Source organism: Xenopus laevis, chromosome 4L, assembly GCF_017654675.1.
Source record: "Xenopus laevis strain J_2021 chromosome 4L, Xenopus_laevis_v10.1, whole genome shotgun sequence".
NCBI lineage: Eukaryota > Metazoa > Chordata > Amphibia > Anura > Pipidae > Xenopus > Xenopus laevis.
In genome coordinates, this window is record NC_054377.1 from 69,966,418 (window position 1) to 69,982,869 (window position 16,452).

Below are 16,452 nucleotides of genomic sequence, written 5' to 3' on the forward strand. Positions count from 1 at the left end.
TAAAACACACAGCGTGCCAACATAATTATGAGACCATCCTGGCATATGATGCTCTGAGGTTAAATAGACACTCTTTCCAAAGTGATCATCGCTACTAGTGTGAATCTGAGCTTTCTGTGTAAAAGAGATTACCTGTGTTTTTGCCCTGATTTTCTACTTAGAACCTGGCTGCCTGTAATCACTCTCCGCTAGGGTTGCCACCTAGCCAGTATTTTCCTGGCCTGGCCGGTAAAAATGACGGTTGATCCCAATATTATTAATATGGAAAAAAGATAAATATATTGAAGGCCGGTATTTTTTCCAGAAAAGTTGGCAACCCTAAACTCTGCTTGTCCTGACTTTGACCATTGCCTGCTAATTCAGATTTGATGCTTGGATAAATTAATCAAAATTTCCCTACTTCCATAAAAGAGGATTATGACCTCAACCTGGCAATTATAGTCCCATAAATTTGACATCATTATAAGTAGCAATAATTGTGGATTTAAATAATAGACAGATCTTTTTATAATGATGTAAGTATAAACTTCAACAGTGGGGTCGCAAAAGTGATCTACATGTACTGTGCCAAAGTTTGCATTGCACCTGCATTCAGGGTACATACCTCCCAACTGTCCCGTTTTTAGCGGGACAGTCCCTCTTTCGCAGCTCAACCTGCAGTCCCTCATTTGTACTGGAAGAAATAAAGTTTCTAACTTAATTGGCCAGAACAGCCACAGCTGCGGATAAGATACTTTTGTAACAATTTCTAGATAAGCAAATAAGTAATTGTAACAATATAAGATAACCGTTCCCTTGGGAGAAGTTAGACTCAGCTTAAAGGGCAATTCACCTTTATTAGCAAAACTGCAATAACTAAAAATATGTTCAGACTTTCATAACCTGTCAAATTTTGTTAAATGAACATGGTAATTAGGGGGTGTGGTCACAAAAACGGGCGTGGTCAAAAAATGCCACTCTACACAAGGCAACTTTTTTGTCCCTCTTTTTATTTTCAAAATTTTGGGAGGTATAAGTATATGTAAATGTCCCTATATATATATATATATATATATATATTTGTATTGTTGTTTTCTTTCTTTTATTGTATCATTATTTCCAATTGTTTCCAAACAGCACACACATATTTCCTTAGTTTCCGTACACTTTGCTTCTATTATACCCAGACATTTCTTTTCATTACATGCAGGTCAAGCACTTCTCTAGCTGCAAAGAACAGTCCAATCCTGAAAATGCGGGTGAACTGACATGATGGCCGTTCCCAAAAGAAAACAATATTCAGCCTCCCCACCATTTCCCACTAACAGCCCTCGCCTCAGCAGGTTTCGGATAATAAAACCCTCTCCCGCCCCCTTCTGTTTAGCTATTTTCCCGGATTCAGTAGACAGGAACTACTATGACATCACGGAGTCCCGCCCTCATCATGGCCACATGACTGTGACAACAGGACTTCCTCAATGGTTGTACAGTGTTGCTGTGATTCAGCCAGGCAAAGGAACGAGAGCTAAGGATCAGGAATTGTGCTGGAGCAGCAGTACAGTATTGTACAGTATTACACAAGAAACGCTTCTCTAGAGGTGAGAGCTGCAGTGAGTGGGAAATGGTGGGGTGAAGGTTACAGGAGGAAAGAAAGGGTTTTGTATTGTACTCTCTGGGGAGTGCTTTCCATGCAATTCTTAGCCTGCCTGGGACAAAGCATTGCAGCTGGTTTAGGTGGGCATTGAAACTAAAATCAAGTAGCTGGAGAATCACTCTAGTATGTGGCAGTTCTGGGAGCCTCGCTGTGAGCTGTTCTGGGTTTGTGCAGTGTGTGGGGTTGCCACCTGACTAGTATTAATGATACTTTCAGCCTGTGTTATTAATATGAAAAAAGTTAAAAATATAAGAAGGCAGTATTTTTAGTGTTGCTGCTGCTGCCCGGGGAGTGCAGAGGGGTTTCTATAGGGCTGCTGCTGGGGGATCGCACAGTGATTTAAACAGGGCTGCTGCCGGGGGATCGCAGGGTGATTTGTACAGGGCTGCTGCCGGGGGATGGCAGGGTGATTTGTACAGGGCTGCAGCCGGGGGATCGCAGGGTGATTTGTACAGGGCTGCTGCCGGGGGATCGCAGGGTGATTTGTACAGGGCTGCTGCCGGGGGATCGCAGGGTGATTTGTACAGGGCTGCAGCCGGGGGATCGCAGGGTGATTTGTACAGGGCTGCAGCCGGGGGATCGCAGGGTGATTAGTACAGGGCTGCTGCCGGGGGATCGCAGGGTGATTTGTACAGGGCTGCTGCCGGGGGATCGCAGGGTGATTTGTACAGGGCTGCTGCCGGGGGATCGCAGGGTGATTTGTACAGGGCTGCTGCCAGGGGATCGCAGGGTGATTTGTACAGGGCTGCTGCCGGGGGATCGCAGGGTGATTTGTACAGGGCTGCTGCCGGGGGATCGCAGTTGCAGGGTGATTTGTACGGGGATCGCAGTCGCAGGGTGATTTGTACAGGGCTGCTGCCAGGGGATCGCAGGGTGATTTGTACAGGGCTGCTGCCGGGGGATCGCACGGTGATTTGTACAGGGCTGCTGCTGGGGGATCGCAGGGTGATTTGTACAGGGCTGCTGCCGGGGGATCGCAGGGTGATTTGTACAGGGCTGCTGCCGGGGGATCGCAGGGTGATTTGTACAGGGCTGCAGCCGGGGGATCGCAGAGTGATTTGTACAGGGCTGCTGCATGGGAAGCACAGAGGGGTTTCTATAGGGCTGCTGCTGGGAAAGCGCAGAGAGATTTGAATAGAGCTGCTGCTGGGGGAGCACAGGGTAATTTGTATAGGGCTGCTGCTGGGGGAGAGCCGCATATTTGGTTGCCATCTGACCAGTATTTAGTCTGGGCCTTTCTAAGACAGTCAGGTTCTTAGTTTTGGCGGTGTGTTTAGGGATATTGTCCTGCTTCGCTACAGTACAATGTATTGCCGATTGTTTTTCTTGTAGAATTGCCATATATTTTACTCCATCTATCTTGTCCTCAATCCTGACCAGTTTCCAGTACCTGCCACAACTTGTCCCCAACTTGTGGCTGTCCCCACAACATGATGCTAACAAAAACATGCTTTACTGCAGGGACGGTGTGCACAAGATGACGAGCAGTACTGGCTTCCCAGCACACTTATTTTCTTTAAAAAGTTATGTTTTTGTCTCTTCAGACCAGAGAGAGCTATTTCCCACATATTAGCTGTATCACACGTTATTTGGAATGGGATTTTTCAGCAATTGCTAGTTATCCCATGGACATTTTTTATTGTTAAACTTGGTTACTTCTCTAGCTAATGCTCTCTTTACCTGGCCACTGGATTTTGGTGGATGTCTTTCTTTCGGCAGTGTAACAGTTATGCCATGTTGGTTCTGTTTTTAAAATGGATTATAATAAAACATTAAACATTTAATCACTAAATAAATCCAGTAGGATTGTTTGCCAGTAATATTTTGCAGCATATTTAGGATTAAGTACAAATACATTTTTATAAACGAGATAATGGAAATTATTTTAAAAATGAAAAATATTTGCTTAAAAACAGCATTATGGGAGATAGCCTTCCAGTGATTCAGAGCTTTCTGAATAAAAGCTGTTTCAATATATTCTCTTTTAAACATTGGTTTATATATTTTATAGCATTTGTTACGTGACACTGTATTTGCACATTGGTGAACTTTATTCAGCTGATCATGTGACTTCTGAAGTCAGTAGGTTGCACTTTAGGGTTTCCACAGTGAAGTGCTTGTAAATAGATTCAAAACCCATTTCTTTCCACTTTAAGAACTACTTTGTATTGATCAGTGGCAAAAATTCAAATTAAGGCATATTAAATTTAGGTTGCAAATGAACAAAATGTGGAAAAAGCTCACTACTTATGCAAGGCACTGTATGAACGAGGCTGCAGTGGGAGCACAGTTTGGTCTCATATCCTTTAAAGGAGAAGGAAAGGCTAAAATTAAGTAAGCTTTATCAGAGAACCCATAGCAATCAATAAGATGTTTGCTTTTAAACAGGTGACCAGCAAATGCTACTTGCTGATTGGTTGCTTTGGGGTTTTGCCCCTGGGCAAACTTAGTGCCTTTATTGCCTCACAAGGAAACTTCAGACGACTTCAGAAAACGAACTGAAGCCACCCTGCTGGCGATTTCCTGCAGGAAAGCAGTTCGGGAGATTAGTATCTTGAAGAAGACATGTAAGTTTTAAGACTATGAATATGGTAAAGTTTCTTTCTGCATGTGAAGCTATACATTGCCAGTAGCCAGGGCTGCCAAAATAATCCCATGCAACGAAATATTGGGTCCCCCTTTACCGGTTCAGGGGTGCTCAGGATTGTGAGGCTTACTGGGGAGATCTTTTCTGAGACAACTTGAAATTGGTTTTAATTTTTTATTATTGTTTCTTTTTAGCTTTTTATTCAGCAGCTCTCCAGTCTGCATTTTTGGCCATTCTGGTTGCTAGGGTCTAAATTACCCTAGCAACTATGCATTGATTAGATTAAGAGATTGGAATATGAATAGGGGCAGGTCTGAATAGAAGGACGAGTAATAAAAAGTAGCAATAAAAATAAGTTTGCAGTGTTACAGAGCATTTGAGTGTAGATAGGATAAGTGACCCCATATAAAAGCTAGAAAGAGTCAGAAGAAAGCAAATCGTTCAAAACGACAACAAAGAAAAAATGAAAGTCAGTTAAAAAGTTGCTTAGAATTAGCCATTCTATAACATACTGAAATTTAACTTAAAGGGGAACCACCCCTTTAAAGGAGACCCCCCCTCCCTCCTCCCCCCAGCCTAGCTGCTACCGTGGGCAAGTGTCCCTAAAGCTGGCCATAGATGCAAAGATCGAATGATCGGACTTCCCCATCTCCTGACCTGCCATTAACCATTCAGATCAAATAAAGTAGTAAAAGAACATATCAGCCAATGTTCTGCCCCTGACAGCAATCGTACGAAAGTTATGTCCGACAAAAGCTGGTGACAGTCTCCCTCTGAAAATCGTATGATTGGCAATACATGCAGAGATATTATCGGCAGCCGACAGAAATCCTTTAACCTGTCTGATCGACCAAACGACCGATCTCCGCCGGACGAAAAATGTCGGGACTCTCCACACACGGTCCGAAAATCATATGAATCCTTGATTCGTACGATCATTGCAGATTATGTCCAGCTGAGTTCACGGGAGCCATCTTCAGCCGCTTCGGTAATCTTCGGAATGAGACTGGCACTTTGATGACGATCGGATCTTTTAAAAATCTTTACATCTATTGCCAGCTTTAGGGGCATTTCCCCGGGGTAGCAGCTAGGCTGGGGGGAGGAGGGAGAGGGCTCTATGTAGGGTAGGGTAGGGGGTAGGTTTTTTTGGGTTGAATTCTCCTATAAGGGCCCAGATATTGCTACATAAGGAAAAGTTGCTGTCTGGCTAAATTTTCAGCACAGCAGTTTCAGGAGAGAATTAGTTAACCACAGCCATGCTAGAATCTGCTTGGTCAGTAGTTTCCAGTCTTGTTTTGAGTTGCTTCCTGTTTGAAAGAGTAAAGATGTGCTTTTCTGCATTTGGAAAATGGGTTAAAGGGTAAGTGATTAAGTAGTTCCATGCCTTTTTAGCTGATAAAGCATTTGTGTTTGTAGGTGGGAGTGTCAGGGATTATTGTTGTGATGGCTGATTCTGTTAATGCTTTTAAGAGGGGCTTGGATGATTTCTTGGACAGACATAATATCAAAGGTTATTGTGATACTAAACTCTATAGTTACTATAGATATGGGTATATGGGAAAGTATAAAAGGATGTGTGTATGGATGCTGGGTTTTCATTTAGATGGAAAAAAAGGAAAGGTTGTGGGAGCACTCCATGGCTTAATAAAAATGTACTAAAATACAATGGAAGTGCTACTGATCTGGCCAAATTAACTACAGACATAGAAAAAAAGAAGAAAAATTGATCAATGCACATTCCCTGGTCCAGTCATATCAGTAATCTATGCAGATGCATGTATTTACAAAGACAGTTGTTTTTAAATTACAAAATTATGATCATAAATTTGATAAGCCACCATACCACGTCAAGGTAAAACCCATATGGCGGTCCCTTACTATTTACCTCTGGTCATAATTTCAAATGCTAAAGCCTCCCGGCATAAGAGCATTACCTGAAATAAAAGGTCTCCCGACCTGGGCATTGGTTTTCATCATAGGGCTTAGTCCTCCCCCGCCATTAGCTTTCAAAGGGGAGAGATAACCTAGACCCCAGCATTGGTTCCATGAGATTAATCCTCCCCCGCTTACGGCTTTTAAGAGAGAGAAACTGCCCAGACCAACACCCATTTCCAAAGCATTGTTCCACCATTTAAAGAGACAGGTGTGGGGGTGCTACAACCACCAGGGAATGTGCATTGATCAATTTTTCTTCTTTTTTTCTATGTCTGTAGTTAATTTGGCCAGATCAGTAGCACTTCCATTGTATTTTAATACATTTTTATTAAGCCATGGAGTGCTCCCACAACCTTTCCTTTTTTTTGCATTTTGTATTGTAGCAGATCTATTCTGTTCGGTATGTCGGCAGCTTTTATCGGCCCGTGTATGGCCACCTTTAGATCTACCAGTGAGCTGTTATCTTGTGTTAGGGAGCTGCTACCTGGTTATCTTACCATTTGTTGTTAGACTGCTGGGGGGGGGAGGGAGGGGGTGAAATCACTCCAACTTGCAGTACAGCAGTAAAGAGTGACTGATGTTTATCAGAGCACAAGTCACATGGCTGGGGGCAGCTGGGAAATTGATAATATGTCTAGCCCCATGTCAGATTTCAAAATTAAATATAAGAAAAATCTGTTTGCTCTTTTGAGAAATGGATTTCAGTGTAGAATTCTGCTGGAGCAGCACTATTAACTGATTTATTTTTAAAAAAATTTTTTCTTTGTAATAATAAAACGGAACCTTGTTCTTGATCCAAACTAAGATATAATTAATCCTTTTCGGAAGCAAAACCAGCCTATTGGGTTTATTTAATGTTTAAATGATTTACTAGTAGATTTAAGGTATGAAGATCCAAATTACAGAAAGATCAGTTATCCGGAAAACCCCAGGTCCCGAAAATTCTGGATAAAAGGTCCCATACTTGTAGTATAAGTATGGGACCAGTTATCCAGAATGCTCAGGACCTGGGGTCTTCTGGATAACGGATCTTTTCATAATTTGAATCTTCATACCTTAAGTCTACTAGAAAATTATTTAAACATCAAATAAACCCAATAGGCTGGTTTTGCTTCCGATAAGGATTAATTATATATTAATTATATTAGTTTGGATCAAGTACAAGGTAATGTTTTATTACTACAGAGAAAAAGGAAATAATTTTTTAAAATTTGGATTATTTGGATAAAATGGAGGCCATTCTGTAATCCGGAGTTTTCTGGATATTGAGTTTCCGGATAATGGATCCCATACCTGTATTGTAATTATTTGCCTTTTTCTTTTGACTCTTTCCAGCTTTCAAATGGGGGTCACTGACCCAATCTGAAAAAACAAATGCTCTGTAAAGCTACAAATTCATTGTTATTGCTACTTTTTATTTCTCTGCTTTCTATTCAGTCCTTCTCCTATTCATATTCCAGTCTCTTATTCAAATTTGTGCATAGTTGCTGGGGTAATTTGGACCATGGTAACCACATTGCTGAAACTGCAAACTTGGAGAGCTGCTGAATAAAAAGCTAAATAACTCAAAAACCACAGATAAAAAAATGAAAACCAATTCAAATTGTCTCAGAATATCACTCTCTACAACATACTAAAGGTTAACTTAAATGTGAATAACCCCTTAATTTATGCTTTTATTAGATATGAGCAAATAGTTACACGTGCATATGGTAATGTCGTTTTTTTTTTTTTTTTTTTGCAGTAGTGAATTCTGAAGACAGATGTTGTGACCTGTTGAACCATTAAAATGTCCCTTGGGAATGTGGGTATCAATGCAGACTATTCATGGGATGCCGGGGAGCGTGCCCGGCTCCTACAGAGTCCCAGTGTTGGGACAAGCCCAGAGTTGCATAGATTGGCTGGAGGAACATCACCTGCTGGTGCTGTGTTCATAGTGGTTAATGCTGCACTTGGAGCTGGGCTGCTAAATTTTCCTGCAGCATTCAACGCAGCTGGGGGTATCACTGCAGCAATATCTCTGCAACTGGTGAGTAAAAAGGTGTTCCTTCATTTCCCACCACTGGGCAGAAACCAGTACATATATGAAGCTCTTCATTCAAGTAGTTATTGGATTCTATGTCCCTGTTTAGTCTCTTGTACTTCATATATTGTGAATTTCTATACCAAAAATAAAATCTCTTGTGTCTCTTTTCCTCAGGTTCTTTTACTGTTCATTATAAGTGGGCTGGTGATCCTTGCACACTGTGCGGATGCATGCAGTGAGCGTACGTACCAGGAGGTGGTCCGGGGTGTATGTGGACGCACAGCTGGGGTGCTGTGTGAGGTACTTATTGCAGTGTACACCTTTGGCACCTGCATTGCTTTCTTCATCATAATCGGGGACCAGTTAGATAAGCGTAAGTAAGCATGTGTTTCTTCTACGTTCCTTTCAGTATCAGAAGGTGTTTGAATGAAACCACTACAAAATGGTGTAAATTCCTGAAAACCATAGAATTGGGGTTCTACTGTATATATATATATATATATATATAAATCTGTAAAACATCCAGGTTGTGCTATTATATTGGATCATTTGATGTACAATTATGTTAATATTACTATTGTTGGCCTTAATATTTTTGCACACACTTTCTAGCTTCCAGTATGACATATAACAGCAGATTTTGCAACAATTTAATATGTGAGATTAGATAATTCCCACTAGATTTTTTCCTCCATTATGGTGATAATAACAAGTAAAAGACAATAGACCTGATTATACAAGGGACCTGCAGAGGGCTCATGGGGGTTGATAGCACAACCCACAAATTTTCAACTGTAGAAGTTTCTCAGTAGAAGGGAGGAACTCCACGGGCGATTTTATCACGATCTGACGCGCTGAGCAAAAACACAGGCGTCAAGTCCTATGCGACAGAAATAAGGTAATAGATGGATATCGGATGAAGTCGCAGCGTTCATCTGACGCACAGGACGGATGCAGACGCAGCATGGAGTACCTCCCTTAAAGACTATTTATCGTCAGAATGAGCTGGCACATTTAAGGCGCTTCAGTGGGTGCTCTGTTCTGTCCAGACAAAGCCATAAATCTATCCAACCACTAAAACTTTAGGATATTAGCAAATCCAAGATCTTATGTTGACCCACTTTATGGGTATACATGTTTGAAAATTAACAAAATAAACCCCAAAACATTAACTTTGCTTTTAAATGTCTCTTTGATGTCATGAACAGTTCTGGGAGCTATGATACACACTACAGCAGAAAGCCCTGTGCCATGGTATGCAGACCGAAAATTCACTATATCCGTTACTGGCGTTTTACTTATCCTACCTTTGTCACTACCTCGTGAAATCAGTGTACAAAGATATGCCAGGTAAGAAACTGCATACGGTAGAAATCAATTAAATGTTTGCATGCTTTTTTGCTAAAATTGTTGCTTCATCTGAACCTAAAACTTCAAGAGACTATGCTTTGCTGTTTAAGCTGTAGATGGCTTACAGAATTTTAGTTCTGCAAACAAAAGTTACTAGTTTAAACATAAACCTTCTTCACATATGTTGTTTGCTTATTCAATTTAACAGACTCTGCATTTCACAAAGTAGGTTTTCTCATGTTTGTCTCTGTTTGTCTCATTTTTGCATCCACTCTGACTTCATTCTTGTTTGTTTTATACTGTCAGCCTTTTTTATGGTGTTGTTTAGTTTCTCTTCCTTGTAACAGAGTACACATTCCCCAGTACTGTCTTTTCCACAGCTTCCTCAGTGTTCTTGGAACATGTTACGTGACTGTTGTTGTCGTCGTCCGATGTATCTGGCCAGACACTACGATCCCCTCTCATGAAATTTCGTCCAGGTACCCTGATCTGCTCTTAGAATTATTACCTGTTAACAGAAAATGTCCTTGCTAAAATGATAGATTATATGCCTATACAGCGTCGCCTTCTAGCAGTACCTATTTATGGTTGTACCCTTACAAGGTTATCCATACTTAATTTATATTATATATAAATTGTTGAAATAACAGTACCAACAGGCAATTTATACACAAGTTAGGAATGCTCATGCTGCAATGCACTTTATACTTCTATTTGAAGCAGATTCAACTAGTAATGAAACTAAAAATGGCCGTACACTATAAGATCCGCTCATTTGGCGAGGTCCCAAACAAGCGGATCTTTCCCCAAATGTGCCCAACAAAGGGTGATATTGGGCTAGGGCCAAATGATCAGATTACATCGATGGGAATAGGAGTCAACGGGACGAGGACTGCATCAACTAGCCGATGCGGTCCTTGATCGCAGGGGAAAACTGGTGGGTTTGAAACACAACTATAATTTATATAAACAAGCTGCTTGGTAGCTACAGGGGCAGCCATTCAAAGCACAGGATACATAGCAGATACAAGATGCTCTCTGTAGAACCCCATTGTATTGTAATAAAGTGGTTATCTGTTATCTGCTAAGTAGCCTGTGTCTTTTCTCCTTTTTTCACTTGAATGGCTGCCCCCATAGCTACACAATAGCCTGTTTATATAAACTACAGTTGTCTTTCTAAAGCAAACACATATGTTTCCCAATGCATAGCAACAGTACATAATATTTTAATTTCTTTAAAACACTTATTCTTTGGTGTTATTGTTCCTTTAAGAGGTGGTTGCTGATTCATCCTGAAGCTTGTGATCTTTTCCAAAGTGCAATATAAATTACAGGTTTGTCTTGTTTAAGATACCACCCTAACCCTTCCTTGGGACAAAAACAAAAAACATTTTCGTATACCTGTGCATTTCCCTACCAGTGCTGTAATTAAGGGAAGCTTAGGCAGCCACAACTCGCCTATATCACCAACTCAATTTCTTCTGGATTATACTGTATCATTTTCAAATAAAGTTCAGCTATATTCAAATTCATACACTTACTTTAAACTAGGTACAGATGTTTATAGAGTGTATTCACACAGGTGGTTGTGCATAGTCAATGAGGGGGTAAGTTAGGTGGAGGATGCACATTAAACATACATTTTGGGAACCTGAGAATTTTGCTGAGTCCAGTTTCTTGTGGTTAACCCATATCACTTAAATGAGCTGTTCAAGCAACTCATTACAAATCCTGATGCAGTTTTTATTGATTATTTATTTTTGATCTACCCCTAGCTACTGTATATAACCTTTGGCGCATCCAACTCTTATAAAATGTTACCGTATTGTCTTCTCTCTGTAGTGAGAACCAGTTATAAAATAAACATTGGCCTAAGTGGTCATGTGCTCCCGCTGCAGAGAGAAGACAGCACAACTGCCAACCAATTTCAATTCTAGACATCAGAGCTGGGGCTAATGGATATGGGCAGATAACTAATACAAAGTTGCACCTTTTAAGGGATTCTAAAATAATTCCTATATTTTACAATATACCGTAATGTTTCTTTCACATTCCTCTATATTTTTCTTCAGTTGCTACCAACTCATTATCTTATTTGATCATCTCCAGCTCATCATCCTGGCTTGCAGTCTTCAATGCTGTGCCTACAATCTGCTTTGGTTACCAGGTACTGTATTAGTCATTCATCTTTGTCTCCCATGCTTCTAATATTTTCTTCTCACCTGCTGACCCTTTATGAAAGAGGACAAACTTTTTTTTTTCTTTTGTGTAATATTTGCAGTGCCATGTTAGCAGTGTTCCTGTTTATGGAAGTATGCAGCAACAGGACATTAGGCGTTGGGGTTATATAGTGACAATCGCTATGTTCATCGCTCTTTGTGTTTACACTGGGACAGGTAAGAATAATTCATAGGAAAATTAATGGCTTTGGTAGCCTAAGTAATCTTTAAAGGGAAAAATGCATCTTTTTGTAAATGAGGTATTTATGAGAGAGTATATTGTGTTCACAGATCACTTGGTCCCACAACAGTTCTATCTGAAATGCCTGGTGCAAGGATAAACATTTGTTGGGTTCACTTAGTACTAATGTAATAAACAAGTGTGCACACTGTATAGATGAGTACATGTCACCAGGCCTACATATTTAAGGTTTATCTAAGGTGCACAATGCATAACCTTTGCACCGTACTCCTTAATTAAATAGTCCACATACTGTCACTTACAAATAGTAAATAATTCATTTTTTAGATGCCAAGGGGCAGGCTTGTGTTTTTTTAGAGCTGGTATTGTCTGTAGGCACTCTGAGAACCTTAAGAGAGTCATCATGTTGTAACTTACTTTGATGCTGAATGTGCCCTGGGACTATACAGTAATACATTCATTTACAAAGATCTGGCTTGGTGCATTGAACTACCAGTTAATAGTCTAGATTTTAGTATACTCTATTATCATAATAATACATATTACATATATATTAAATTTAGACACACACACATATAGTATATATATGTTCTGACTGATTTTACACAGTAGGTTTTTCACTCCATTTATAATTTTTTCTTTATGCCTGCCTCTGTATTACAAAATTGCCTCAAAAAGTCAGTGGTAGACGCTGTGTTTGGACAATTCTTTGTTCCTCCTTGAGCAGCTGTTTCATAATTAAAATGCAGTTCTCTGTTTGGAATTAGCTATGATTCCTAAATTAGTTTGATATGCTATTTTTTTTTTTTAACAATAGTTTTTTATTGCTTTTTTGTACCCTTACAACAGTATCATGTTACAATAAAGTTTGGGACAATGAATACAATATGAGTCCATTATTTAACATCTTTTTTGCTTACATTCAGGCATACCAACATTAAAGCATTGGAGTAAAAAACAGTATTGAGATTGCCATTGTGTTTCCTAATCTTTACCAGGATATTTAGCTGTACATGTATATTGTCCTTTCTCTTGTCTGTACACTTTATGACCGCCCTTTACTTGGCTCTAAACCCTAGAGTTTGATAAGCTATTTAATTTTTTCCTAGGGGTATGTGGATTCCTGCTCTTTGGGTCTGATGTGGACCAGGATGTTCTTCTGTCCTTTCCATCAGATGATATTGCTGTAGCTGTAGCTCGAGCATTTATCATCCTGTGTGTTCTGACCTCTTACCCCATTCTGCACTATTGTGGCCGGTGAGTGGGTTTATTTATTTATTTTAAGATTATTTTTGCATTTTTGATTTGCACACTGTTTCCTGCTAATATGCTAAATTGTGTAAGTATTGTTAGGTTGAAAGTGTGTAACCTTTCCTATGCAGTAATTGTGCATTCTGGTATTTATATCAAATTAACTGTGGTGGCAGAAGGAAGAAATACATGATAAAGAAGCCAGGAGTTAACATTGTTTGGACATATAAAACACTGATTCCTACATAATACAAGCTAGATCTACTTTTTATAAATATCTCCTTTTTTGGCATAATTTCTTACTGATCCGCATATGCAGAATGTATATGAAACATATTGTATTTGTTCTTCTCTTGCAGAGCAGTTTTGGAGGGCTTGTGGCTTCGTTTCACCTCACAGGAACCTGGTGAGGAACCCAGTAAAGAAAGGCGTCGCAGGGTCTTGCAGACTGTGATTTGGTTCTTGCTAACACTGCTGCTTGCTCTATTCATCCCTGATATTGGGAGAGTAATATCTCTTATTGGAGGACTTGCTGCATGCTTCATATTTATATTTCCAGGTTAGTGATTGTCCCTAATATTTGCTTTTCATTTAGCATTAGTATTTGAGTGTTTTGAGTGTAAAGTTGATAACTGATCTCATAGGCAGTTATCAGTGGAAGACATTTATGCATTTTTGTGTGTCACATGCCTTCTTGTTACCCACAGGGTTTTCTAAAAGATACAGTAAATTTATAACTAACATATGTTTATAAAGCACAAATTTATTCCACAGTGCTGTACAAAAGAAAGGGTATATGCATTAAACAGTACTGATTGATACAAGAAAGTAGCAGGCCCATAGAGCTTACAAGCTAGAGACAGACAATTCAGGAAAGAACAAAACACTGTTATAAAATGATTTGTTTCTGATTTTTCTCTGTTGCACAGGTCTCTGCCTCATTCATCTTAAGCTATCTGAAATCCATGAGCATAAGAGCAAAAGGTAAATGTTGGCTTGGCTCATATGACTTTTCAGAGGGTCACAGGAAACTACCTGATTCTGCATCTATCAATTATTAGTTCCTTTATGCACAGTATATCATGGTGAAAGAGCCAGCTTGTAAAGCAGCACGTAAGAAAGTTGCACAGAAACGAGCACAATTCTAGTAGAAATGCTTACATTTAGAAGAATCAGGAAGTTATATCCTTTTACTAACTTAAAACCTTTTTTTTTTTTATGCAAGTTTACCAAAATCTGTTTTGGGTGGGAAAACCCCTTTAAAGACTGTAGAAACACTAGAAGATACTGTAGGAATTCACTCAAATGTTAGCCTTAGAAATAACTGAAGAAGAAAGGTAGACTCATTTTTGTTTAAAGTTACCTGGATATGCTGTTTTATTCACAATGCAGTTTTGAAAAGCGAATTAACTTGTACAGTGTTTTACAAAAGTGACTGTAACTTATAGAGTTTGTTCAATAAACATAACAGTCTGCTCCACTGGCAGACTAGCCACACAGGTCCTGCTGTTTACAGCAAAGTTTTAGCCCTCCATTTAGGGTAATAGTCCATGTCACTGTTTGCAACAGCCTTGGTTTTTCTCCAGGGACTTTCACCGCTCACCTTGCTTCAGAAAAGCTCACAGCGTCTCAGTCTCACAAACTTTCTCCTTCCCACTTCCCCATAGGCAGAGCTCCCCTCCCCCAAGTGGTGATATCACTCGCCACACCTGCATTTATTATATTGCATTCTGATTCCCCAGCCTCTAATATGCTCCTCATATGCTGGGTCTCGTAGAGCATTCTGGGAGATATGCACCTTTCTAGTGTTTTCACAGCTACTATGCCACAATAATTAGAATACATTTTATGAGAATATAATGATTGCAACCCAGTAGTCATTGTTGTATATTTGTATAACCTTTTGTATGTACAGTATGTATATTTTTATTTGTAAAGCGCTCCTTGAGGGCAAAGCACTGTACAACAAAACAATAAATTAGTAGTAACAAACAAGGGGTCTTTGGAATAAAAAGTAACAATAAGTGCATTATTAGAAATACAATTCACATAAATATAAAAAATATAATTACAATACAGATTAAGTGCTCAGTGTCAAGGAAACAAAAGGCTTGAGGACCCTACCCCGTAGGGTTTACAGTCTAAATGGGAGGGTAACATACAGACACAATTCAGAGGGGTATTAAGGTGCTGTGGGTTACAGTTTGTTACACCGTTATATAAGTGCCAGTTCAGGTGTTATCCAGGTGTTCCCAGAGGTAATCTTTGAGTTTTGTTTTAAAAACACTGAAGGAGGATTCTCTCCTGAGAGATTCAGGAATGGCATTCCAAATATAAGGAGTCGCAAGAGAGAAGGGTTTGATACGGGAACGGCAGTAGTAGTGGGGGGTACAAACAAGCGGTTGCTCTGAGAGGAGCGGAGGTTTTTGGCAGGAACATATAGAGAAACAATATGAGAAACAATAGAGAAACAATTTTGTTACAGACTTTACTGTAAAAAGCCATCCATTGATGCTTTGATTATTTTGTTAGTACTAATGTTCTTATTTTTTCTCTTTCTCTCTCTTGCTTTTGTAGTTGGTGGGCACTGCTGAGTTACGGTGTTATCATGGTTACCATCGGAACATTTATCTTTGGCCAGACCACTACCAAAGCTATTTTTGTGGATTTAGTGGGATGATCTATGAACTTTCACTCAAGAGTAAAAGGAACTGTAAGGCATTACTTGAACTGAAAACTGGACATCTCGCATGATCCCTTTTTTTGGTGTTTTGCAAGGCATTAATCAGACTCGGTTCTAAAAATGCCCTGCAGACAAGTTTGTTTTTTTTTTGTTAACTTAAGCAATCTAGACATTATGCTAATATATGTCAAGCATTAATCACTGTATAATTAACTATTCATAATTAGAACACAGGACCAACTATTGATATATACATTTCCTGCAACAACAGATCTGGGAATAATACTTTTATTATATATTTAAGTAAGAAACATTTCTTGCCAAAGTCTGAGAAAGCAGTCTCATTTTATGATCAATGCACCCTTCAATTTTATATTTGTGTTGACTTATAGTAATGATTCTGGGGTTGAATTTTGATAAATAGTTACTTTAATGTGTAAACACAGTGAGGAATCTGTAAGAAAACACAAAGCATTATATTATTTAGGAGTGGTTTGGGAATCATTTGTTACCCTTCTGTAGGTTAAAAAGTGAAAAAATCTGAACAGTTAAAATCTAACCCACAT

The 16,452-nt window shown here is 39.4% G+C and overlaps 1 protein-coding gene across 1 annotated transcript; it reads left to right on the forward strand.

Annotated features, from left to right (window-relative positions):
* Positions 1-1,413: 1,413 nt before the first annotated feature.
* Positions 1,414-16,452, forward strand: slc38a7.L (solute carrier family 38 member 7 L homeolog; the record flags this gene model as incomplete). Its single annotated transcript, NM_001097929.1, is given in 11 exon segments — positions 1,414-1,577; positions 7,900-8,184; positions 8,356-8,554; positions 9,390-9,531; positions 9,912-10,010; positions 11,641-11,698; positions 11,813-11,927; positions 13,062-13,209; positions 13,563-13,762; positions 14,133-14,187; positions 15,781-16,452. Coding segments are annotated over 10 exon segments (1,359 nt in total). The 5' UTR covers positions 1,414-1,577; positions 7,900-7,944.